Source organism: Myotis brandtii, unplaced genomic scaffold (assembly GCF_000412655.1).
Source record: "Myotis brandtii unplaced genomic scaffold, ASM41265v1 scaffold627, whole genome shotgun sequence".
In the NCBI taxonomy this organism is placed as follows: Eukaryota; Metazoa; Chordata; class Mammalia; order Chiroptera; family Vespertilionidae; genus Myotis; species Myotis brandtii.
Window position 1 is genome coordinate 2,810,035 of NW_005370397.1, and position 24,626 is coordinate 2,834,660.

A 24,626-nucleotide genomic window follows, 5' to 3' on the forward strand; every position below is an offset into this window, starting at 1 on the left:
CCTCCATCACTGGAGCAAGCAAACCTCCTGCTCGCTTCAGCTGTGTGGCTGCCGGCCGCCATCTTTGTTGGCAGTTAATTTGCATATCTCACTGATTAGCCAATGGGAAGTGTAGCGGAGGTATGGTTAATTACCCTTTTTGTCTTTTATTTTTTTATTTTTTTAAAATATATTTTATTGATTTTTTACAGAGAAGAAGGGAGAGGAATAGAGAAATAGAAACACCAATGAGAGACAAACATGGATTGACTGCCTCCTGCATGTCCTGACTGGGGATTGAGCCCCCAACTTGTGCATGTGCCTGGCCAGGAATTGATCTGGTAACCTCTTGTTTCATGGGTCAGTGCTCAACCAAATAGCTACTTTACTGAAAGTTTTTTTTCATAAAAACTCTCAGGAAAGTGGGAATAGAGGAAAAATTCCTCAACATAATAAAGGCCATATATGAGACACCTACAGCCAACCTCATACCCAATAGGCAAAAACTAAAAGCATTTCCTTTAAGATCAGGAACAAGACAAGGATGTCTGCTTTCACCACACTTATTCAATACTAGAGGCCCAGTGCATGAAATTCATGCACTGGGGGGCGGGGGTTCCTCAGCACAGCCTGCACCCTCTCCAATCTGGGACCCCTCAGGGGATGTCAGACATCCCTCTCACAATCCAGGACTGCTGGCTTCCAACTGCTCACCTGCCTGCCTGCCTGATTGCCCCTAACTGCTTCTGCCTGCCAGCCTGATTACCCCCTAACCGCTCCCCTGCCAGCCTGATCGATGCCTAACTGCTCCCCTGCTGGCCTGATCTCCCCCAACTGCCCTCCCCTGCCGGCCTCCCCTGCTGGCCTGATCGCCCACAACTGCCCTCCCCTGCCGGCCATCTTGTGGCTGTGGGTGCTGCCATCTTTGAGGGTGGGACAGTCAATTAGCATATTCCCCCTTATTGACTGTGGGTGCCACCATCTTTGCGACGGTGTGAGGGTCAATTAGCATATTCACTCTTTATTAGATAGGATAGTATTGGAAGTCCTAGCCACGGCAATTAGACAAGAAGAAAAAATAAAAAGCATCCAAATTTGAAAGGAGGAAGTAAAATTCTTATTATTCACAGATGATATGATATTATACATTAAAAAACCAAAAACTCCACCAAAAACCTACTAGATTTATTAAATAAATTCAGTAAATAAGCAGGATACAAAATTAACATCCATAAATCAATGGCATTTTTATACACCAATAATGAATTCTCAGAAAGAGAGTTTAACAAGACTTGTACTCAGAAAACTATAGGGCATTGAAAGAAGAAATAGAGGAAGGTACAAGCAAGTGGAAGCACATACCATGTTCATGGATTGGAAGAACAAACATCATTAAAAATGCCCATACTACCCAAAGCGATCTACAGAGTCAATGCAATCACTATGAACATGCTTTTTCTGTGTCTATTGATATGATCATGTGATTTTTATCCTTCATTTTGTTTATGTGGTGTATCATATTTATTGACTTGAAAATATTGTACCAAACTTGCATCCCTGGAATAAATCCCACTTGGTGATGGTGTATGATCTTTTTAATGTATTGCTGGATCTGATTTGCTAATATTTTGTTGAGGATTTTAGCATCTATATTCATCAGGGATATTGGCCCATAATTTTCTTTCTCTGTAGTGTCTTTATCTGGTTTTGGAATTATGATAATGCTGGAATCAGCATAGTTCACAGATCTAGAAAAAATATTCAAAAAATTTATATGGAACAACAACAAAAAGACCCCGAATAGCTGCAGCAATCTTGAGAATGAAGAACAAAGTTGGAGGGATCACAATACCGGATATGAAACTATGCTACAAGGCCATTGTAATCAAAACAGCCTGGTACTGGCACAAAAACAGGCATATAGATCCATGGAACAGAACAGAGACCCCAGAAATCGGCCCAAGCCATCATGCTCAATGAATATTTGACAGTTTAGAGTTTCCTCAAAAAACTAAAAATTAAACTGCCTTATGACTCAGCAATCCCCCTTCTGGGAATATATTCTATGAAATCCAAAACACCATTCAGAAATTATATATGCACTCCATGTTCACAGTAGCACTAACAATAGCCAAGATCTGGAAACAGCCCACGTGCCCAAGTGTGGATAAAAAAAAGGTATGGTACATTTACACCATGTGGTTACATGCCGCTGTAAAAAAGCATTTAATACTCTTTAAGACAGCATGGAGGGCCCTGGAGAGTATTATGCTAATCAAAATAAGCTAGTCAGAGAAAGACAAATATCACATGATCTCACTTATATGTGGAATCTAATGAACAACATAAACTGCTGAATAAAATAGATCCAAAGACATGGAAGCATGGAACGACTGACAAATCTCAGAGGCAGTTGGGGAGGGGAGTTTGGGAAGAGATTAACCAAAGAACTTATATGCATATCTACATAACCCATGGGCACAGACAGTAGTGAGGTGAAGACTGGGGGGTGGGGCAGGAGCTGGGTGGAGGGGTGCAAATGGGGAGAAATGGGGGACATCTGTAATACTCTTAACACTAAAAATAAATTTTGTAGAAAAGCATTTAAAAAAGAAAAGCCCAAACTGATCGGAGAGGCTGATAGAAAGTGGGCATTGAAGGCGATTCTGTGTGGGCCCCGGAAGGGGAGGGGAGCTAGGGAGAAGGCCTGTCCCTGTGGTCAGGAATGCCGATGCTCAGAGTGCATGGGGTGAGGCCTCGAACTGGAGCAGGACCTGGGCACTGGAGACTGGAGGACCTTGTGAAGAGGTCACGGATGTGGCTGAATTCTGTTCCACTGTTTTTTGCAAAGTAGGGCTCATGGGCAAAGTGCTGGCGGCCTCTCCTTGCTGCCCCATGGGGATGGGAGGAGAGAGAAGCTGAAGGAGGCATATGGAGGGACCAGTCCAGGTGGGTCTGGGAGGTTCTCAGCCTGTTGGAAGAACAGGCTCCTAAGACAGGGCAGAGGGGTGGTTCAGGGGTCATGCCCCTGACTCCCAGGTTCTAGCAGCCAGATCAGCACCAGCCAGGAAGAGCATGTGGGAGTCTTGCTGGAGCAGGAGCAGGAGCAGGAGGAGAAGCAGGAGGAGGAGAAGGAGCAGCAGGAGGAGCAGGAGGAGGAGGATCAGGAACAGGAGGAGGAGGAGCAGGAGGAGGAGAAGGAGCAGCAGGAGGAGCAGGAGGAGGAGGATCAGGAACAGGAGGAGGAGCAGGAGGAGGAGGAAGAGGAGGAACAGGAGGAGGAGGAGCAGGAGCAAGAGGAGGAGGAGCAGGAGGAGGAAGAGCAGGAGCAGGAGCAGCAGGAGAAGGAGTAGTAGGAGGAGGAGCAGGAGCAGGAGGAGGAAGAGTAAGAGGAAGAGCAGGAGCAGGAGCAGGAGGAGTAGGAGGAGCAGGAGCAGGAGGAGGAAAATTAGGAAGAGGAGGAGGAGGAGGAGCAAGAGGAGGAGCAGGAGGATTTGGAAGAGGAGGAGGAGCAGGAGGAGGAGGAGGAGCAGGAGGAGGAAGAGGAGCAGGAGCAAGAGCAAGAGGAGGAGGAGCAGGAGGAGGAGGAGGAGCAGGAGAAGGAGGAGCAGAAGGAGGAGCTGGGGAGGAGGAGGATTAGGAAGGAGCAGGAGCAGGAGCAGGCTTGCCTGGACTGAAGGCCGTCAGCGACCGGCGGGGCACCACTGCCACCAGGGCCCGAGGACTCAGGCCCCACTTGGAGGGTTGGCTGCCACATGGACCCCGAGGACAGAGCATGGACTGAGGGACCTTCTGGGGCCTCGAAATCTAATGGGGTTTGGGCCCTGGCCGGGTAGCTCAGCTGGTTAGAGCATCGCAACCATACAACAAAGGTTACAGGTTCCATCCTGGTCAGGGCACATACTAGCAACCAATGGACATATCAGTAAGTGGAACAACAAATCGAAGTTTCTCTCTCTCTCTTAAATCAATTAAAAAACATCTAATGGTGCTTGCCCTTCAGGCTTGAACTTGCTTGGGGCCCATGGCCTCCCCTTCCCCTTCCTTCCCTCTCCTCCCTCTGGCATGGAAATGCCAGCCAAGGGGCTGCCCGGCCTGCAGACCCCGAGTCTGCTCCACAGTCCATGGCTGGGAGGCCTCAGTCCCAGAACCCCTCACTTTCGTGACTCCTCTGCCTGGTTTAGCTGAGATTTGGGACTGAGAGGGGATGTTGGGGTGGGGTATTCTGTGTGTGAGAAAGATGTGAATTTGGGGAGTCAGTGGGTAGACTGTTGCGGCTTGAGTTGTGTGCCTCAATTTATACACTGACATCCTACCCCAGTGATGGCGAACCTTTTGAGCTCGGCGTGTCAGCATTTTGAAAAACCCTAACTTAACTCTGGTGCCGTGTCACATATAGAAATTTTTTTGATATTTGCAACCATAGTAAAACAAATATTTATATTTTTGATATTTATTTTATATATTTAAATGCCATTTAACAAAGAAAAATCAACCAAAAAAAAATGAGTTCACGTGTCACCTCTGACACGTGTGTCATAGGTTCGCCATCACTGTCCTACCCTCTCCCCAGGTCCTGCAGAAGGCAGCTGCATTGGGATGATGGAGGGTGTGATCAGTGAGTTAAGGAGAGGGTTCCCTGGATTGACTTCGAATTTATGAGAAGGGGACTTGGGGACACACACACACACAGGAGAAGGCCACAGTGGTGGAAGTGCAGAGCAAGCTAAAGGCTGTGGAGGCGGGAAAGGAGGCCATGGTCAGACACAGGGGCTGCCTGCCCCTGCCCCCGCCTTGATCTGACCCCAGAGCCCGGCGGCAGGATACGCTTCTGTGGTTAAGCCGTCGGACCTGTGCTTCTTTCCCATGCTGGCCTTCAGACACTCACTGGTGCTGTCCTGAGAGCCACATGCTGCCTGAGCCTCACACTGCTCACACTGCCTGGGGCCCTGCTCGGGTCCCCCAACCCACGGGCTGGGCCCGGATGGGATCCACTTAATGGAAACAAAGCTGGAGCCTGGAAGCTGTGCACGTGGAGCCCAGGCCAGGGGACAGACTTCCCCTGGGACCCATGTCCTTTTCCAATTCTGTTGTGGGCAGTCACCCTGCAGGGCCAGGCTAACGCTCAGGCCTGAACACCCGCGTCGGTGGCCCTGCGAGCCCAGGCAGTGCCTCCGCTCCTGGAAGTGCCTCCTCCCAGAGCCGGGCTCAGCGGCTCCTGCCCTGGCCCTTCCTGGGACCCTGGCCCTGCCAGGTCTGCCCTGCCTGCCCCTGGATGGCCTCTGCCCAGACACTGGCCACCATAGCAGGCCTGGACGCTGCATGGCCTGTGGCTGCCCGGCTGTGAGCCCCTGGCCCTTGAGCCCCCAACACACGCCCCACGTCCCCTACGCATGGCTCCTGCCTCCCAGCACCTCACGCCCTGCCATGGTTCCTGGCCTGGTTGCCACCTGCCTTGTTTTGGCCCCAGGGTGGATGGTGCCTCCCTCTGCTGTCCTGCCTACGGGTCATGCATGCTCTAGTCTGGTCACCAGGACCCAAGGACACACCCCAGACACTCGGCGAGGTTGGGACAGACAGAGTGGCTGGGCTTTCCAGGAACGGCAACAAGCAGTGAGGCGCGTCCTGCGGGTGCCCCAGGCCAGGCCCTGCTGACCACTGGGAGGCAGAGCCCAGCTTTGCAGAGGCGGTGCTGGGGAGCCCAGGCCTGCATCCCCCCAGCTCAGCCTCGTCCTTCAGGCTGATCTGCCCCAGCCCCAGGCCTAGGCAGAGGGCACCCCCCTTTCCCACGTACCCGTCAGAATTAGGCTCACAGGATGCAGTGTCACAAGGTAACATGTACATATTTATTTCAAGGCGACAAGGGCACACACTGCGCAGCGACCCCGGCCGAGCGCTCGGCAGCGGGGTGTCCAGGGAAGCGGTTTCCTCGCGCTGGAAGCTGGAGGCGGCTCAGGGGGTTTATGTACAAGGACCCAGTGGCAGGCCGGGCTGGGGTGCAAGGCGGCGGGCACCCCCTCCTTATGTCCACGCTCCTGCCCAGCGGGTCACTTTACCTGCGGAAAACAGAGGCAGCGTGAGGCATGGCTCAGGGCGGGGCTGGGTGCCCCTGAGCCCCAGCCCTCCAGCCCACCTGCTCACCTTGAACAGGGTGACTGTTGTGCTGTAGAAGAGGCTGAGCAGGAACAGGACGATGAAGGTGGAGGCCATGGTGTTGAGGTTCTCGAAGCCCTCCTCATCGGCGCTCACCTCACCCCCTGCAGGGACACAACACGGGGCTCAGTGCTGCACCCCAAAACCCCCTCCCAGGCCACCCATCTCCCATTTCTGGGGGTCCTGGCGGTGCTGCCCCAGGAGGACAGGGCGGGGTGGGGCGGCGGCAGAAGCAGAGGGCAGCAGGCAGGGGCCCTGAAGCACTCGGGGTGCAGCAGGGCTGGGACCCCAGTGAAGTGCTTTCAGGGTCCTGGGCTCCCCTAGAGGTGGTACAGCCAGGGCCATTTGGGGTGACGAAGCTGAGAGTGGGACCTCCTGTCCCCTGTGGTTGGGGGTGGCAGTGGGGGCAGGCACAGGTCTGGGCCCGAGGGACCCTCCTTGCTTCCTCAGTGGGACTCTCACTCTCTCCTTCTCAGAGTGGAGGGCGAGTGTGGGAAGCCATGGGGGGCCCTGGCTGGCTTGTCTGCCCCACTAGGAATCATATCTCTGGGATCAAGGGGTCTGACAGACACCCGAGGCTCCAGACAGAGTGAGGCTGGGATGGACATACGGACACATTCAGTGGGGTCTGGAGCCCCAACAAAGATGAGCCTTTGAGGCAGTGTCTGGAGCCCAGGTCCCCAAAGGACCAAGAACGTGGGGTGTCTAGGGGGTGGCCCGAAGGGGGGCAGTGCCGTCTGCTGGGAATGGAGCCCCACCCGGGCCCCTGTACCCCTCACTCCCTGCTGCAGACTGTCTCTTTCCCCACCGTTTCCAGGGCCAGGTGTTTGCGGGACAGAGCCCACCAGATCAGCCACCCTGCCTCCAGGACACGCTGACTACTTCTGTTCACAAGCGGGTGCAGGTCCTGCTGTTTCAACAGCCTGGACAGGGCTGGGGTGGCCCCAAGGAGCTGCAGCCGCCTGCCAGGTGGCCCTCTGAGCCTGGGATGGTGCCCTGGTCAGAGTCCTGGCTGGGCTGGCCCGTGGATGCACCTCCAAGCAGAGACAGAGGACAAGCAGACTGGGCAGGAAGCCCTGTAGCAAGCGCGGTGCAGAGGCAGGAGTGTGCAAAGGAACCGAGTGACCAGGGCGCACAGGGTGGACATCCGTATGTGTGTGCATATCTCTGCATGCACATGCATGTGTGTGTCTGCACGTGCATGTGTCTGTGCAAATGTGTCCATGTGTCAGTGTACATCTGTGCATTTATGACTCGTCTCTGTGTGCGAGTGCTCATGTGTGTCTCTGTGTGGATGTGTGTATGAGCGTGCGTTAACTGTGCATGCATGTGTGTGCAGATATCTCTGTGTGCATGTGTCTATGCCTCTGCATATGTGTATGTATATATGTGCATGTATGTTCATGTCCACTGCATGTGTGTCTCTACATCCATGTGCATTTGTGCCTCTGTGTGTATGTGTCCATGTATGTGTGTGTGTGAGTGTGCATGCATCTGTGGGTTTGTGTATATGAATATGTAGGTATTTGTGTATCTGTGTGCATGTGTACATGTCTTTGCATGTCTCTGTGTGTCCATATCCATGGTATGTGTCTCTGTGTCTATATTCATGTGTGTATATCTGTGCATGTGTGCCTGTGTCCATGTGCATGTGTGCCTCTGTGTGGATGTGTCCATATCTTTGCATGTGTTTCAGTGCATACATGCGAGTCTCTGTGTAAACACCTGTGCACATGTGCACGAGTGTGTACTGCATGTCTGTATCTTTGCATACATGTGTACATGGGCATGTGTTTGTGTGCCCATGTCCACAGCATGTCTGTGTTTATGTCCATGTGTGTGCCTGTGTCTGTGGGCATGCATGTCTTTGTGTGTGTCCATATTTGGGCATATGTCTGTGTGCCCATGTCCACAGCATGTATCTTTGTGTCCATGTCGATGCATGTGCATGTCTGTGTGTGCCTGTGTCCAAGTGCATGTGTGTCTTTGTGTATGTCCATATCTGGGCATATGTCTGCATGCATGCATGCATGTGTCTCTGCATGTGTGCATGTGTCTGTGTGCCAATGTCCATAGCATGTGTATCTATGCCCATGCCCATGTGTGTATGTCTCTGTGACCATGTCCATGTGTGCCTTTGTGTGTGTCCATATCTGGGCAAGTGTCTATGTGTATGTGTGCCCATGTCTACTGCATGTGTATCTACGTCCATGTGTGCATGTCTGTGCGCACACATGCATGTGTCTCTGTATGCATGTGTGCGTGTTGTACGCCCGGGCCCCCCTGAGCCCATAGCAGCAGTGGAGAAGCAGTGAGCATTGGTGCTGTCTGCTGGGAGGGAGCACTCTGAAGGGCAAGCATGTCAACCTCATGGCCCACGGGCTACATGCCTTGTTTATTTGGCCTGTGTTAGCCTTTGAGTTTGACATGCTTGCTGTAGGGGCTCAGGGCTTTGAGAGGCAGGTGGGAGGCCAGTGGGTGAGGCAGGGGTGGGGGCAGTGGTGGCAAGTGGTCTGTGCGGTGGGGGCAGCATAGCCGTGGCCCCAGCAGGCAAGAGCATTGCTCACTCGGACCAGCATCTTTTGAACGGATCTTTTTATTTCTAGTTTTTATAGAATGCAACACCCCACCCCATTGACACAGTCAGTTTGCACACACAGCACAGGTCAGCCAGAGGCTCCAGGACCACCCTTGAGGGGCAGCCTGGGGTTCAGTGGCAGGTGCTGGCCATGTCAGACATGACCAGGGACACGTTGTACAGGGTGGGTTTACCGGTGGACTTGTCCACGGTCCTCTCGGTCACCGAGTACGGCAGGGCCTCGTGGGCCACGACGCAGGTGTAGGTCTCCCCGGCGCTCCAGTCCTCCTCACTCACGGTCAGGATGCTGTGGGCGAAGTACAAGCCGGGGGCCTGGGGCTCGGGCATTGGGGCGCTGGTCACATACATGTCGGAGGACACGGGCTGCCCTCTCTGCAGCCACTGCACATGCACGTCTGGGGGCGAGAAGCTCTTCACCAGGCAGGTGACCGAGGCCGACTCCCGCAGGCTCAGCTGCTCCCGGCTGGGCGGCTGCACGTACACCGAGGGCATGTGCTTGGCGATTTCTGTGGGGAGAGGGATGGGGTGAGCTCAGGTCAGGGGCAGCGGGGTTCTTCCCTGACAACAGGGGGAGCAGAGGGCATGTGTGTCTGTGTGTCTTAGTGTATGAATGTGCAGGTATCTGTGTGTCTGTGTGCATGTGCCTATGTCCATGTGCATTTGTGCCTGTGTCCATGTGCATGTGTGCTTCTGCTCCCGGGCCTGCCATGGGGTCCAGGCCCTGGATGCCATGTGTGGGAGGGTCTGGGGTGGTGGGAAGGGCAGGGCAGGCCTACCCTTGGGCCTGAAGATGGTGTGCTTCAGAGGCGAGGGCAGGTCCGTGTGGGTCACTGTGCAGGTGAACTTCTCGCCCGACTCCCAGTCCTCCACGCACACTGTGGCCTTTCCTATGGCACTGAAGGTGGCGTTGGGGTGGCTCTCAGAGACGTTGATGTGGGTTTTCACTTCATCGCCATTCTGGCGGGTCCAGGAGATGCTCAGGCTGTCATAGGTGGCCAGGTCCGTGACCAGGCAGGACAGAGTGGCCTCCTTGGTGAGGAAGATGCTGGCAAAGGTCGGGGGGATGGTGAAGACTCGGATGGTGGATGAACCTGGGACAGGAGAGGGGGTGGAATCAAGACAAGGGGTCAACTTAGCCGAGCCTCTCCTGGGCCCTGGGGTCCTGCCGGAGGGGACACTGGGCCTCGCCCTACAAGCGGCCCCGAGTGGCCCTGTGGGGCCCCCTCCCCGCCCCTGGCCTCTCCGGGAAGCCAAGGCTCGGGGAGCTGCTGGCCTCATCAGGGGCAGGGTCTGCCGACCCGAGTGGACACCTGTGTGTTGGGGGTCTCTGCCCTGGGCCCTCGGGGCAGGAACACTCACTGGGGCCGCACATGGACGACACGTTCTTCTGGTAGATCAGCCCCTGGTGCTCCACTTGGCAGGTGAACACGCTCTGGCTGAGCCAGTCGCTCTCGGTGATGGTCAGCCTGCTGGTGACCCTGTAGGTCACGGGGCGGGCTTTGCGCTCGACCTCTGTTTTGTCCGTGACGAAGCCGGAGTTCAGCGGCTTCCCCTCCTTCAGCCAGGACACCGCGATCTTCCTGGGGTTGAAGCCCGTGGCCTGGCAGATGAGCGTGGACGTCCGGGGGCTGGAGCCGGTGAAGGAGTCGCGGGGCGGGATGAAGACGTTCACGTGGGGGGGCAGCGGTTGGCCACCTGCAGGGAGGGGACAGCGTCAGCCAGGCTGCCCGCCCCCCTCGCCCGCCCGCCAGGGGGGAGGCCTCGCTCACCTGGGATGGGCACTTGCACTTCTTTTTCGCCATTGGAGTGTTTGACCTTGCACGTCACGAACTCGTCCGTGCCCTGGAGGATGTCGGCGCTGGGCAGGAGCAGCTGCGAGCTGGCCTCGTACTTGCCTCCCCTCAGGACCGATGGGAAGTTCTGGATGTCCTGGTTGATGATGTCACTGGTGTTCTTAAATTTCCAGGAGAAGGTGACGGGGGTGGGCAGGAAGTCCTTGGCCAGGCAGCCCATGGCCACCAGGCGCTCATCGTACAGGGAGTTCTCACAGGAGACGAGGGGGAAGACGTTGGGGGCAGACACGCTCTCTGAGGACCCGAGCAGGACAAAAGAGAAAGGGCATGAGAGGATGACTTCCCAGACTCAGCAGGTCAGGGGTCAGGCCCTGTCGCCCCAAGGCTGCCCCTCGATGGGCCCCCCCAGGCCTCGCCACCTGTGGGGCAGGCAGTGTGGCAGGCCGGAGCCCTGGCCAAGGCTTGGGTCCAGGGAGGCTGCCACGGCCCCCACCCCACAGGAGCCGGCTCTGAGCCTGGGAGGACAAGAGCTGCTCTTGCTGGAGCAGCAGGACTGGCCCTTCCTCCCCCGGCAGTGCTGTCCCCAGACGCAGGAGCACGTGCACCCTGGCTCCCGGCTCACACGGCCCAGGCCCAGGCCAGTGCAGCCTTCCCTCTGACCACTGCAGCCGCACGCTCAGTCCCAGCACCCGGGGATCCCCAGGCAGCGGTCAGCGAGAGAGGGGCCCCTGCGAGCCCAGCCCTCACTGCTGTGGCTCTGCCACATGGAGCCCTGCCCTGGGTGCCTGGGGTCCAAAGGATGGTGTGTGTGATGCCAGGATGAATACAGACTCAACTCAACACATTCTGAGCACAACCAGGTCACGGGGTCAGCCCAGGGTCAGCAGCTCAGTCCTGCACAGTCAGCTCAGCCCCTGATACCCCCGTGGACCAGCCGGTTAATGCAGCCAAAACAACTAGCAAAGTCCTCTGAGATAAGCCGGCTTACCCGAGCCATTTTTGCTGAACCAAGCTTAGCCCAGCTCTTCCCAATCCAGCTCAGCCCACCCAGCTCACTGAGCACAGCTCAGCCCAGCTCAGCTACCCAGCTCAGCTCAGCCCAGCTCAGCTCAGCTCAGCGCACCCAGCTCAGCTCAGCTCAGCCCAGCTCAGCTCGCTCAGCCCAGCTCACCCAGCCCAGCTCACCCAGCTCAGCTCAGCTCAGCTCAGCTCAGCTCAGCTCAGCTCAGCTCAGCTCAGCTCAGCTCAGCTCAGCTCAGCTCAGCTCAGCTCAGCTCAGCTCAGCTCAGCTCAGCTCAGCTCAGCTCAGCTCAGCTCAGCTCAGCTCAGCTCAGCTCAGCTCAGCTCAGCTCAGCTCAGCTCAGCTCAGCTCAGCTCAGCTCAGCTCAGCTCAGCTCAGCTCAGCTCAGCTCAGCTCAGCTCAGCTCAGCTCAGCTCAGCTCAGCTCAGCTCAGCTCAGCTCAGCTCAGCTCAGCTCAGCTCAGCTCAGCTCAGCTCAGCTCAGCTCAGCTCAGCTCAGCTCAGCTCAGCTCAGCTCAGCTCAGCTCAGCTCAGCTCAGCTCAGCTCAGCTCAGCTCAGCTCAGCTCAGCTCAGCTCAGCTCAGCTCAGCTCAGCTCAGCTCAGCTCAGCTCAGCTCAGCTCAGCTCAGCTCAGCTCAGCTCAGCTCAGCTCAGCTCAGCTCAGCTCAGCTCAGCTCAGCTCAGCTCAGCTCAGCTCAGCTCAGCTCAGCTCAGCTCAGCTCAGCTCAGCTCAGCTCAGCTCAGCTCAGCTCAGCTCAGCTCAGCTCAGCTCAGCTCAGCTCAGCTCAGCTCAGCTCAGCTCAGCTCAGCTCAGCTCAGCTCAGCTCAGCTCAGCTCAGCTCAGCTCAGCTCAGCTCAGCTCAGCTCAGCTCAGCTCAGCTCAGCTCAGCTCAGCTCAGCTCAGCTCAGCTCAGCTCAGCTCAGCTCAGCTCAGCTCAGCTCAGCTCAGCTCAGCTCAGCTCAGCTCAGCTCAGCTCAGCTCAGCTCAGCTCAGCTCAGCTCAGCTCAGCTCAGCTCAGCTCAGCTCAGCTCAGCTCAGCTCAGCTCAGCTCAGCTCAGCTCAGCTCAGCTCAGCTCAGCTCAGCTCAGCTCAGCTCAGCTCAGCTCAGCTCAGCTCAGCTCAGCTCAGCTCAGCTCAGCTCAGCTCAGCTCAGCTCAGCTCAGCTCAGCTCAGCTCAGCTCAGCTCAGCTCAGCTCAGCTCAGCTCAGCTCAGCTCAGCTCAGCTCAGCTCAGCTCAGCTCAGCTCAGCTCAGCTCAGCTCAGCTCAGCTCAGCTCAGCTCAGCTCAGCTCAGCTCAGCTCAGCTCAGCTCAGCTCAGCTCAGCTCAGCTCAGCTCAGCTCAGCTCAGCTCAGCTCAGCTCAGCTCAGCTCAGCTCAGCTCAGCTCAGCTCAGCTCAGCTCAGCTCAGCTCAGCTCAGCTCAGCTCAGCTCAGCTCAGCTCAGCTCAGCTCAGCTCAGCTCAGCTCAGCTCAGCTCAGCTCAGCTCAGCTCAGCTCAGCTCAGCTCAGCTCAGCTCAGCTCAGCTCAGCTCAGCTCAGCTCAGCTCAGCTCAGCTCAGCTCAGCTCAGCTCAGCTCAGCTCAGCTCAGCTCAGCTCAGCTCAGCTCAGCTCAGCTCAGCTCAGCTCAGCTCAGCTCAGCTCAGCTCAGCTCAGCTCAGCTCAGCTCAGCTCAGCTCAGCTCAGCTCAGCTCAGCTCAGCTCAGCTCAGCTCAGCTCAGCTCAGCTCAGCTCAGCTCAGCTCAGCTCAGCTCAGCTCAGCTCAGCTCAGCTCAGCTCAGCTCAGCTCAGCTCAGCTCAGCTCAGCTCAGCTCAGCTCAGCTCAGCTCAGCTCAGCTCAGCTCAGCTCAGCTCAGCTCAGCTCAGCTCAGCTCAGCTCAGCTCAGCTCAGCTCAGCTCAGCTCAGCTCAGCTCAGCTCAGCTCAGCTCAGCTCAGCTCAGCTCAGCTCAGCTCAGCTCAGCTCAGCTCAGCTCAGCTCAGCTCAGCTCAGCTCAGCTCAGCTCAGCTCAGCTCAGCTCAGCTCAGCTCAGCTCAGCTCAGCTCAGCTCAGCTCAGCTCAGCTCAGCTCAGCTCAGCTCAGCTCAGCTCAGCTCAGCTCAGCTCAGCTCAGCTCAGCTCAGCTCAGCTCAGCTCAGCTCAGCTCAGCTCAGCTCAGCTCAGCTCAGCTCAGCTCAGCTCAGCTCAGCTCAGCTCAGCTCAGCTCAGCTCAGCTCAGCTCAGCTCAGCTCAGCTCAGCTCAGCTCAGCTCAGCTCAGCTCAGCTCAGCTCAGCTCAGCTCAGCTCAGCTCAGCTCAGCTCAGCTCAGCTCAGCTCAGCTCAGCTCAGCTCAGCTCAGCTCAGCTCAGCTCAGCTCAGCTCAGCTCAGCTCAGCTCAGCTCAGCTCAGCTCAGCTCAGCTCAGCTCAGCTCAGCTCAGCTCAGCTCAGCTCAGCTCAGCTCAGCTCAGCTCAGCTCAGCTCAGCTCAGCTCAGCTCAGCTCAGCTCAGCTCAGCTCAGCTCAGCTCAGCTCAGCTCAGCTCAGCTCAGCTCAGCTCAGCTCAGCTCAGCTCAGCTCAGCTCAGCTCAGCTCAGCTCAGCTCAGCTCAGCTCAGCTCAGCTCAGCTCAGCTCAGCTCAGCTCAGCTCAGCTCAGCTCAGCTCAGCTCAGCTCAGCTCAGCTCAGCTCAGCTCAGCTCAGCTCAGCTCAGCTCAGCTCAGCTCAGCTCAGCTCAGCTCAGCTCAGCTCAGCTCAGCTCAGCTCAGCTCAGCTCAGCTCAGCTCAGCTCAGCTCAGCTCAGCTCAGCTCAGCTCAGCTCAGCTCAGCTCAGCTCAGCTCAGCTCAGCTCAGCTCAGCTCAGCTCAGCTCAGCTCAGCTCAGCTCAGCTCAGCTCAGCTCAGCTCAGCTCAGCTCAGCTCAGCTCAGCTCAGCTCAGCTCAGCTCAGCTCAGCTCAGCTCAGCTCAGCTCAGCTCAGCTCAGCTCAGCTCAGCTCAGCTCAGCTCAGCTCAGCTCAGCTCAGCTCAGCTCAGCTCAGCTCAGCTCAGCTCAGCTCAGCTCAGCTCAGCTCAGCTCAGCTCAGCTCAGCTCAGCTCAGCTCAGCTCAGCTCAGCTCAGCTCAGCTCAGCTCAGCTCAGCTCAGCTCAGCTCAGCTCAGCTCAGCTCAGCTCAGCTCAGCTCAGCTCAGCTCAGCTCAGCTCAGCTCAGCTCAGCTCAGCTCAGCTCAGCTCAGCTCAGCTCAGCTCAGCTCAGCTCAGCTCAGCTCAGCTCAGCTCAGCTCAGCTCAGCTCAGCTCAGCTCAGCTCAGCTCAGCTCAGCTCAGCTCAGCTCAGCTCAGCTCAGCTCAGCTCAGCTCAGCTCAGCTCAGCTCAGCTCAGCTCAGCTCAGCTCAGCTCAGCTCAGCTCAGCTCAGCTCAGCTCAGCTCAGCTCAGCTCAGCTCAGCTCAGCTCAGCTCAGCTCAGCTCAGCTCAGCTCAGCTCAGCTCAGCTCAGCTCAGCTCAGCTCAGCTCAGCTCAGCTCAGCTCAGCTCAGCTCAGCTCAGCTCAGCTCAGCTCAGCTCAGCTCAGCTCAGCTCAGCTCAGCTCAGCTCAGCTCAGCTCAGCTCAGCTCAGCTCAGCTCAGCTCAGCTCAGCTCAGCTCAGCTCAGCTCAGCTCAGCTCAGCTCAGCTCAGCTCAGCTCAGCTCAGCTCAGCTCAGCTCAGCTCAGCTCAGCTCAGCTCAGCTCAGCTCAGCTCAGCTCAGCTCAGCTCAGCTCAGCTCAGCTCAGCTCAGCTCAGCTCAGCTCAGCTCAGCTCAGCTCAGCTCAGCTCAGCTCAGCTCAGCCCAGCTCAGCTCACCCAGCTCACCCGGCTCAGCTCGGGCCGCCCGGAGCAGCCCAGTGCAGCCCTGCTTAGCCCCGTGGTTCCGTTCAGAAGGTTCAGACCACCCGACCTGCTCACCTCAGCTGAAGCATCTCACCCCGGAGTTCTGTGCAGCTGGGCTCAGCCCAGGTCAGTTCCTTCCCGGGGCCTCTTCCTGCCTTTCGCCCCTGATACACCAGCTCCCACCCAGGCCCTGTTCCTGCTGGCGTTCGGCCCCCAAGCAGTGCCAGTCACTGCCCCTCAGCAGCCTGGTTAAAGCACCCCCGTCCACTTTAAGTCAGTAAACATCGGTGGGGCTCGGGGAGTACTGGATCGGGGGAGTGGCTCCCCCGCCACGTGCCCCACGGTCAGCCTCTGCCTTTAACCACGTTCCCTCCAGAGAAAAATCATCACTCGAAATGGCCAGGAAATGCATTTTTCTCATCTCGCCACTTAAACCCTGCTCTGTAGCACAAGGTTGGGCATTTTCTAATGCGCGACAATGACCTGAAAACTGAAGCTGTGCTCACAACTTAGGGAAAGACAAACGTGCGGGCTTGTCTGAGCCACACTGTCCGCAGCCGGGAAGCCACAGGGCAGCACTGGCTACTTTTCCCTGGAAGGTTTTCTAGGGAAAGTTAAATGGGACCCACACAGGGCAGCTCGAGGGGTCACACACAGGCCTCTCCGCCTCCATGGGGCACCAATGGTCCAAGATCCCCCTTCAAGTGGAGGCAAAGCTGTCACACCCACTGCCCCGAGGGCTGGCAGCGGTGGCTTCTCTCACCACACCTGCCGGTCACTTGCACGTCCTGGGGGGAGGGGGAGGGGAGGCCTTTGTCCTGCAGCAATTCCTCCACCCCCACCACTCACTCACTCACTCACTCACTCGGGACTCGGACTCGGTCACTGGGGACTCAGGAGAGCGGCCGGCTGGCGGCGGAAGCTGGGGCTGCACCTCCTACCCCGGGGCTCGGCCGCTCTCAGATCCTCCACCTCCACGGGAGCAAGTTCAAGTGCGAAGGAGGCCTTGCCACGCGCCCGGCTCCTTTCTGCCTGGAGACCTGACGGGTTTCCTCTTAGTGCACGGACTACGAGGCTTCACTGAGCTAAGCCGGGACAATCCCACACAGTTCACCTGCAGTCTGTCCTCAGAGGCATACTTGAAAATCGGTCTTGAAACAAAGGTGACTTTATCAGAAATCGCAAAGTGCCTCTTCCTCACGGAGAGAAAACACTAACTTAAAAAAAAAACAGGACAGTCCCTGTGAAACCGGGCTGTGGGGACGGGCCAGCGCGGTGAATGACCACTGGCAGGGCCAGCAGATTGAAAACAGGTACATGGGCCCGGGTAAACGGCCCTGAGGCGGTTTCATGTCTCACACATGTTACTTTGAAAATGAATATAAATGAGAAGCTGGTAAGCGAAGTCCGAGAAACGAAACCCAGATGCTAAAAGAGGAACTCCTGGCTCCCGCGCCTCCGCCTTATCTCAGAGCTCAGCCCCCAGGTGTTGTTTTGCTCCAGTGACACATTTAGATTTGTGGGCAAAACCCCCGAAACCACGTCTCAGTACCAGAAGCTATAAATGTGTCAACTGTGTTTTCTTGCTTCCGAAAATAGACTCTGGCCGGCCCGCTTCCGGCCGCCGGCTGCAGGTGCTCGGCCCCAGCCATCGCCACCACCGGCTCCGCTCCATCCGAACAACCCTCCACTCAGTGAAAAATCATCTATCTTTGTCAAAACTCAGCCCACGGTTCCCTGTCACCGTTTCTGGCCAAACTGGCACCACTATCTACTCCAGAAAGACATGATTCCCGATTGTTAATTAAATAATAAGATTTTTAAAAATTTAGTGTCCTTGAAAATCTCTCACAGTTTAAAGTCACACTTTCCTTGCCCTGGCCTGTCTTGCCCAGTGGACAGAGCGTCAGCCTGCGGACTGAAGGGTCACAGGTTTGATTCCGGTCAAGGGCACAGGCCCGGGTTGTGGGCTCGATCCCCAGTGGGGGCTGTGCAGGAGGCAGTCCATCAATGATTATCTCTTATCATTGATGTTTCTGTCTCTCTCTCCCTCTCCCTTCCTCTCTGAAATCAATAAAAATATATTCTAAGAAATAAAGTAAAATAAAGTCACACTTTTCTGAACTCTGTCTTTCAACTCGGTAAGCAAAGCATTTCCTCGGAGAAGCTGCCTCCCTGGGCTGAGCCCTCGGGCCTCGGCCCCATCCCGGCCACACGCCCCTCCTCGCCGGGACGGTGCCCTCCTTGCCAATACAGAAGTCTAAATACAACCTAGCAAGTTTTAAATTAAATGATAGAAAAGTAATGGACTTGAAAAGAAATCCAATCTAGCCCAGGACTTGACTCCTCGTTCTGAGGGCAGTGTTTCCCTGAGCTGCCTGCTCCTGGTTCTGCAAACACTCGATTCTGACCGCGAAAATGTCCCGCGGCCCCGCTGGCCCTCGGCCGGTCCGACCTCTCGCCCCGGCACGGCCCTTCAGGCCGGCAGCCTCTTGCAGGGGCTCAGTGACTCCCAGACAAGCTGCGTTATTTCAGTTTCCAAAAGGCGCCCGAAAATCAAGAGGCTCCGAAGTCCCTGTGCCCCAGCCCCTATCCTCCCTGGTCAGCCTGCCCAGGCCCACGGTCTGGGGGACACGTCCCGAGGCCCCAGCCACTGCTGCCCAGAAAGACCCACCAAGAGGAGCAGAAAAGAAAGGCCCGAGAAGGGCCAGCGTTCTTACCTGAGGAGACAGTGACCAGGGTTCCCTGGCCCCAGTAGTCCATACCGTAGTCCTCACAACAGCTCAATCTCCATCCTCACCCCACAAAAACGGGGGGGCTGGCCCGGCATCGCCGGAGGCTGCCCGGGCCCCTGGCCATGAGCCGACAGCCCTGACTGGGACTCAGAAGTCCAAGCAACACAGCCGGCCACCTGCCCACAGCGGGCACGGCGGAGCCCATGGAGCCGGGCAGGGCTGTCATGTTGCCCCTGCAGTCTCATGTCGCTGTCCTTGGGGAGGGGAGGTCGGTCTCCAGCCCCACTTGGGGGACCCTCTCCCCGGCTCCCTTTCCTGACCCCCAAATGCCTCGGCGATCTCCGATATCCAGACCCGATCCCCAACCTCCCCAAGTGCAGCTGCAGTGGGACGGCATGAGGACTCACCTGAGGAGACGGTGACCAGGGCGCCCTGGCCCCAGTATTCGAACCGGTTGTCACATTGTGACAACCGCGCCTGGGTCCCGGGCAAGAACCGGTGCCCAGCTCGGGCCTCATGTCCACCTCAGGTTGCGCCCAGGAGGGCAGAGGGGACCACAGGGCCCGGAGGCTAAGGGTGGCTGAGACCCAGAGAGACCCCCGGCTGCAGAGCCCGGAGGAGAGACTCTTTGTGTCCTTTGCGTCCCGGGGAGCCACGGTGCCCCCCGGCCCCTGCCTGAGTCCCCAGGCTGCCCCCGTCCTCCTGGACCGGAGACCCAAACACACTCATTTCCCCCAAAAGCACCAAAAACCCTCCAGGAGAGAGAGGAGAGGGGGGGGTGGTGGGAGACTCACCTGAGGAGACGGTGACCAGGGCGCCCTGGCCCCAGTATTCGAACCGGTTGTCACATTGTGACAACCGCGCCTGGGTCCCTTGCAAGAACCGGTGCCCAGCTCGGGCCTCATGTCCACCTCAGGTTGCGCCCAGGAGGGCAGAGGGGACCACAGGGCCCGGAGGCCAAGGGTGGCCGAGACCCAGAGAGACCCCTGGGTGCAGAGCCCGGAGGAGAGAATCTGAATCGTCCTCTGCGTCCCGGGGAGCCACGGTGCCCCCGGCCCCTTCCCGAGTCCCCAGGCTGCCCCCGACCTCCTGGACCGGAGACCCAAACACACTCATTTTCCCCAAAAAGCACCAAAAACCCTCCAGGAGAGAGAGGAGAGAGGGGTTGGGAGGACTCACCTGAGGAGACGGTGACCATGGTGCCCTGGCCCCAGTAGTCAAAGTAGTCACATTGCCCCGGGCTCCCTTAGGCCACGTACAAAAACCCGGCCCCGCCTGGCACCAGCCATCTCAGCAAACCCCTCTCCTCAGGACTCGGCACCCCGAGAACGCAGCCCTCTCTGCCTTCTACCACCCTGTCCCCCAAGAGGCTGCCCGCTGGGGACCCCGCCGGGCCCCACACCGAGCAAAAACCAATCTCTGGAAAGTCCTTTCCCGCCCTGGGAGAGAGGAGGAGAGAGGAAGCCGGCTTACCTGACGAGACGGTGACCAGGGTGCCCTGGCCCCAGTAAGCAAAGTCAGCACATCGCCTCGGGCTCCCTTAGGCCGTGTGCAAAAACTTCACCCACCGCCCCAGCACTGGCCACCCCAGAAAACCCGGTCTCTTCGTCTCCTCGCCTCCAGACACTCAGCCCACTGTGCCTCCCCTGCAAAGGCCCCGTCCCCTATGAGAGTCCGTCTGCAGAGCGGAGACCCCAGGGGCCTCAGGGGCAGTCCCCTGGGGACTCCACAGGGCCCCACATAGAGCAAAAAAAAAAAAAATCTCTGGAAATTCCTTTCCCAGCCCCGGGACAGAGGGGAGAGGAAGCCGGCTTACCTGAGGAGACGGTGACCAGGGTCCCTGGGCCCCACACATCAAGAGCAGCGCACAGGAATACAGTTCCCGGTCCCCCCAGACATAAACCTGCCCAGGCCCCTGGACGGCTAGGCTGCTGCCCTGCCCAGGGCCACACAGACCCACGGCTAGGGGGGAGACGGGCCGAGTAGTGCAGCCTCCTACCTCACAATAACGCACCCCTCCCTCCTGTCCCACGTCTGAGACCAAACAGGACACCTGGCTTCGGCACACCTGACCCCCGTCCCAGGTCGAACAGTAGATGCCAGACTCACCTGGGGAGATGGTGACCAGGGTGCCCTGGCCCCAGTGCTCGAAGCCTCAGTGAGTGGGCCCCGAGCCGAGGCCTCAGAAATCCCCGGGGAGCCCCGGAAGCTGCAAAGGCTGCTCTCTGCTCACAGACACACCCACCGGTGCCCCCGGCAGGCTCCCTCCTGCCCCCAGTCCCCAGGGCTGGGTTTGGATGTCCTTCCTGACACCTGGCTCACCCCTGCCGACCCCTGCCCGGGCTGCTCCCATCACCCAGCTGCGCCCCTTGGCTGGGACGGCATCCCCATCTTGTGCTCCTACCCAGCCCCTAGAGCCCCTGGCCCTGAGCCCTGAGGCAGCTGCCAGGTTTTTGTAGAGTTGTCAATCACTGTGTCCCAGTTGGCACTGTGGTTCCTGGCTTAGCCAAAACCTCCAGGCTGGGGTTGGGGCAGGTGGGTGGAGGTGGGTCTCCCCCTGAGGGCCAGGCTGGGGTGGGAGGCCATAGAGCAGAGGAGACCCCAACACCCAGTCCTGCTTTTCCCTTTTCTTTAGAAATAAAAGCAGATTCAAGGCTGCGCTGAGGCTCTCTCATGCCCCCCTCCTCACTCACGCATTTGGTTTGTTCTCAGTGGAGAAAGGCCTCGTACTGGGGGACTCGGGGGCTGATGGAACCCTTAGTCCATCGCTGATCTGTGGGGGGCCTCCTGGGGTCTGTCAGTGTCTCAGCCGAGAGGCTGCTTTCTCTCTCTGGTCACATCTCGTTATTTCTAACTGTTCGCTGCCCCCACAGGTGCGGGATACTGGGGGTGACTGCTGAGCCACAGTGTCCCACAAGGTGGTTCCCGCCCAGTCCCCTGGGGCGGCTGGTCCTTGGGGAGGGGTCTTAGGAAAGTAGTGCAGGGAGAGGGTCCCTCCTCCACACCTGGCAGGCTGCTGTCCCCCAACTCCCGGCTACAGGGAGAGGAGGAAGGATGGCATTAGCTCCTGTCAGACTAGGGCTGGTACCAGGACTCAGAGGGCCCACGTGTGGGGAGGTAGGGCACAGGCTGCCTGGGGCCAGGTGCCAGCCTGCAGGTATGCTCAGGGGCAGGCTCTGCTGGGGGGAGACAGGGGCATGGACACAGCCTCACAGCCTCACAACCCTGAGGTCTGGGAGGGCGCGATGGTGCCCTGACCGCTGGCTGGGGGAGGGTGAGAGCCCAGTGTGTTGAGAAGCCCGTGTGTGTGTGTGTGTGTGTGTGTGTGTGTGTGTGCGCGGGCGCGCATGAGTGCGCATGTGTGCACAAGCATGAGTGTACATGTGTGTGCATTTGTGCCTGAGTGCGTAAATGTACATGTGTGTACATCTATGCATTTGTACACATTCGAGTGTGCACACGAGTGGGTATGTGAGTGTACATGTGTGTGCACATGTGGGTATGTGAATGTACATGTGTGTACACCTGCGTATATATGTGCGCATGTACCTGAGTGGCTATGTGAGTATACATGTGTGTACACCTGTGTGCATATGCGCACGTGTACATGAGTGGGCGTGTGAGTGTACATGTGTGTACACCTGCGCATGTGCCTGTGTACATGAGCGGGTATGTGAGCGTACATGTGTGTCACTTCAAGCAGAAGAACCGCCAAGTGGAGGCCCAGAGACTGGCCTTGTGCCTGGAGAGCTCAGGTGGCTGGATGAACTGCATTTACAGGTGACCTGAGTGCCCAGTGAAGGGGCTGAACATGTCAGGGGCTTTGCTTAAAGTCTCACTCTAGAAGGTTCTGCCTGGTCCAGTGTGAACAGATTTGGGTTGGGTTGGGGTGTGCGGGGCTGGAGGACTGGTGGCTGAGAAAGGGTTAGGGAGCTCATGGGATGGTGAGCAGGACCACGGGGCTCCCACGGGGGCAGGGAGAGCAGGGTCTGTGGGCAGCACTCCCAGGACTCAGGCAGAGCGGTGTCCCAGGATCCCGGGTCTGGAGAGATGGAGGGGCCCTTGAGGTGGGGCCGCAGATGCAGCAAGGGGCACAGGCAGGGTCGGGGACTAGGCTGAGGTGTGGGTTCTGGTCTCTGAGCCTTGGGGGGGGGGTGACGGGGGAGGTACAGCCTGCGCTGTCCTTGGGGGCGGGAGTCCTGCCCTCCAGGGCTCCTGGGGGGTGGCTCACAGTGCACTGGAGGCTTCCTCAGCCCCTCAGCCCCTCTCTGCAGGCTCTTCCTGCTGTGGCCCCTGCTCTGGGGCCTCCTGTCTCCCTCTCATGAACAAGGGGTAGGGCCTCCCCAGGCCCTTCAGGAAGCACCTGTTGGGCTCCCCAGGCCTCCAGTGCATGATGGGGGAGGAGAGTTGCCCACTCTGCCCTGCTGGCCTCTTTCCTCCAGCTCAGCCCCAGGCCCCAGGCCTAGCCTCCAGCTTCAGCCCCATCCCTCATCCTTAGCCCCCATCCCTCATGCCGGGCTCCCCAGGCCTCTGTTGCCTGATGGGGGAGGGGAGGTGCCCACTCTGCCCTGCCGGCTCCTTTCCTCCAGCTCAGCCCCAGGCTCCCGCCCTAGCCTCCAGCTTCAGCCTCATCCCTCATCCTAAGCCCCCATCCCTCATCCTTAGCCCCATCCCTCATCCTTAGTCCCATCCCTCATCCTTAGCCCCATCCCTCATACTTAGCCCCCATCCCTCATACTTAGCCCCAATCCCCCATCCTTAGCCAGCATCCCTCATCCTTAGCCCCCATTCCTCAACCTTAGCCCCCATCTCTCATCCTTAGCCCCATCCCACATCCTTAGCCCCCATCCCTCATCCTTAGCCCCACCCCTCATCCTTAGCCCCATCCCTCATCCTTAGCCCCCATCCCTCATACTTAGCCCCAATCCCCCATCAGCCCCCATCCATCCTTAGCCCCATCCCTTATCCTTAGCCCCCATCCCTCATCCTTAGTTTCTACCCCTCATCCTTAACCCCCATCCCTCATCCTTAGCCCCCACCCCTCATCCTTAGCCCCATCCCTCATACTTAGCCCCCATCCCTCATACTTAGCCCCAATCCCCCATCCTTAGCCAGCATCCCTCATCCTTAGCCCCCATTCCTCAACCTTAGCCCCCATCCCTCATCCTTAGTTTCCACCCCTCATTCTTAGCCCCATCCTTAGCCCCCGTCTCTCATCCTTAGCTCCATCCCTCATCCTTAGCCCCCATCCCTCATCCTTAGCTCCCATTCCTCATCCTTAGCCCCCACTCTTAGTTACCATCCTTAGCCTCCATCCCTCATCCTTAGCCCTCATCCTTAGGCCCCTTCCTTAGCTCCCATCCTTAGCCTGCACCCTTAGCCTCCACCCCCAGCTCCTATAACCCAGCCCCAGGTACCATCTGCCTCGAGCTCACGTCTGTCTGCAGGCACTCTCATATGCCCCACAGTTTGGGCTCCACGTTTTATCCTAAGTGGTGTGTCTTTGTGTTGGAATATTTTCATTTCTATCTTTGTTGCATAAAGTGTATCTCTATTCAAATAAATACTTCCATTTCCAATAGTTTGTATTATACTGAATATGTATATATACACATGTACACATATACAGCCATGTTCAATGTCAATATGTATATTTAGGCTATTAAGGGTAAACTTATTTATAATGAAATATTAATATATGTGAGTGTATCTACCATGGCTCTGTAGGAAGCACACGCCAATCCCCGTGTTCACATGAGTGGTATATTTGAATGCCACTGTGCAGGGCATGAATCACATTTTGTCTCCAACCCTGTTTTATAGACGTTGGTAAAGGTTTTGTTTTTGTTTTTAGAATCAGACCAGATTCATTCTTATCTTATAAATGAGCTGGATTCCTTGCTTAAGTGCCCATCTGCTTGTTTCAAAGTCCAGTGACTCAAATAAAATATATTTGCTATTGACTGCTCTGGGTTTTTTCCCCCTGGGAATTTAAATAAATTTCTGGGATATTGTTTTGAGCCAGATCTGGGAACGTTGGTTCTGGGTCCCTGGTTGCCTCTCCCTGCGACTGGCCAGCGATGAGCAGTGAAGGCCCGTCTGTATGTGTGGTCTGCTGTCCTTCGTAGGTGGGTACAGGATGGGCAGGCAGCAAACAGCGAGCCACACTCTGGATGCCCCACCTGCTGACCCCGCTCACATCTCACTGGGCAGACGTGGGTCCCAGGGCACCCTTGGCTGCGTGTGAAGGGTGTGGGGACCATGGGTGCTGGGGCACTTGGATGGCCTGCTAGAGAGGGTTGGAGCAGGAGCTGTAACAGTGGCCTTGAGGGCCCACAGCCCACTTCAGCCTGTGGCTGCCAATTCAAAATGGCAGGGAGAGAAGTGAGGGCCTGGGGAAGGGCTGGAGGAGGGCAAAGGTGCAGGTTGAGGGGCATGGGTGCTGAAGGGAGTGAGCTGGGAAGAGAGGAGGGTGGGCGGAGGTGGGATGCTGCAAACTGCAATTTTGGAG

The 24,626-nt window shown here is 57.5% G+C and overlaps 1 gene segment (V, D, J or C); it reads right to left on the bottom strand.

Moving 5' to 3' along the window:
* Positions 1 to 5,803: 5,803 nt before the first annotated feature.
* On the bottom strand, positions 5,804 to 18,158 carry LOC102244780. The segment is given in 7 exon segments: positions 5,804 to 6,035; positions 6,121 to 6,236; positions 8,905 to 9,237; positions 9,508 to 9,822; positions 10,091 to 10,426; positions 10,501 to 10,818; positions 18,101 to 18,158. Coding segments are annotated over 7 exon segments (1,470 nt in total).
* Positions 18,159 to 24,626: the final 6,468 nt, after the last annotated feature.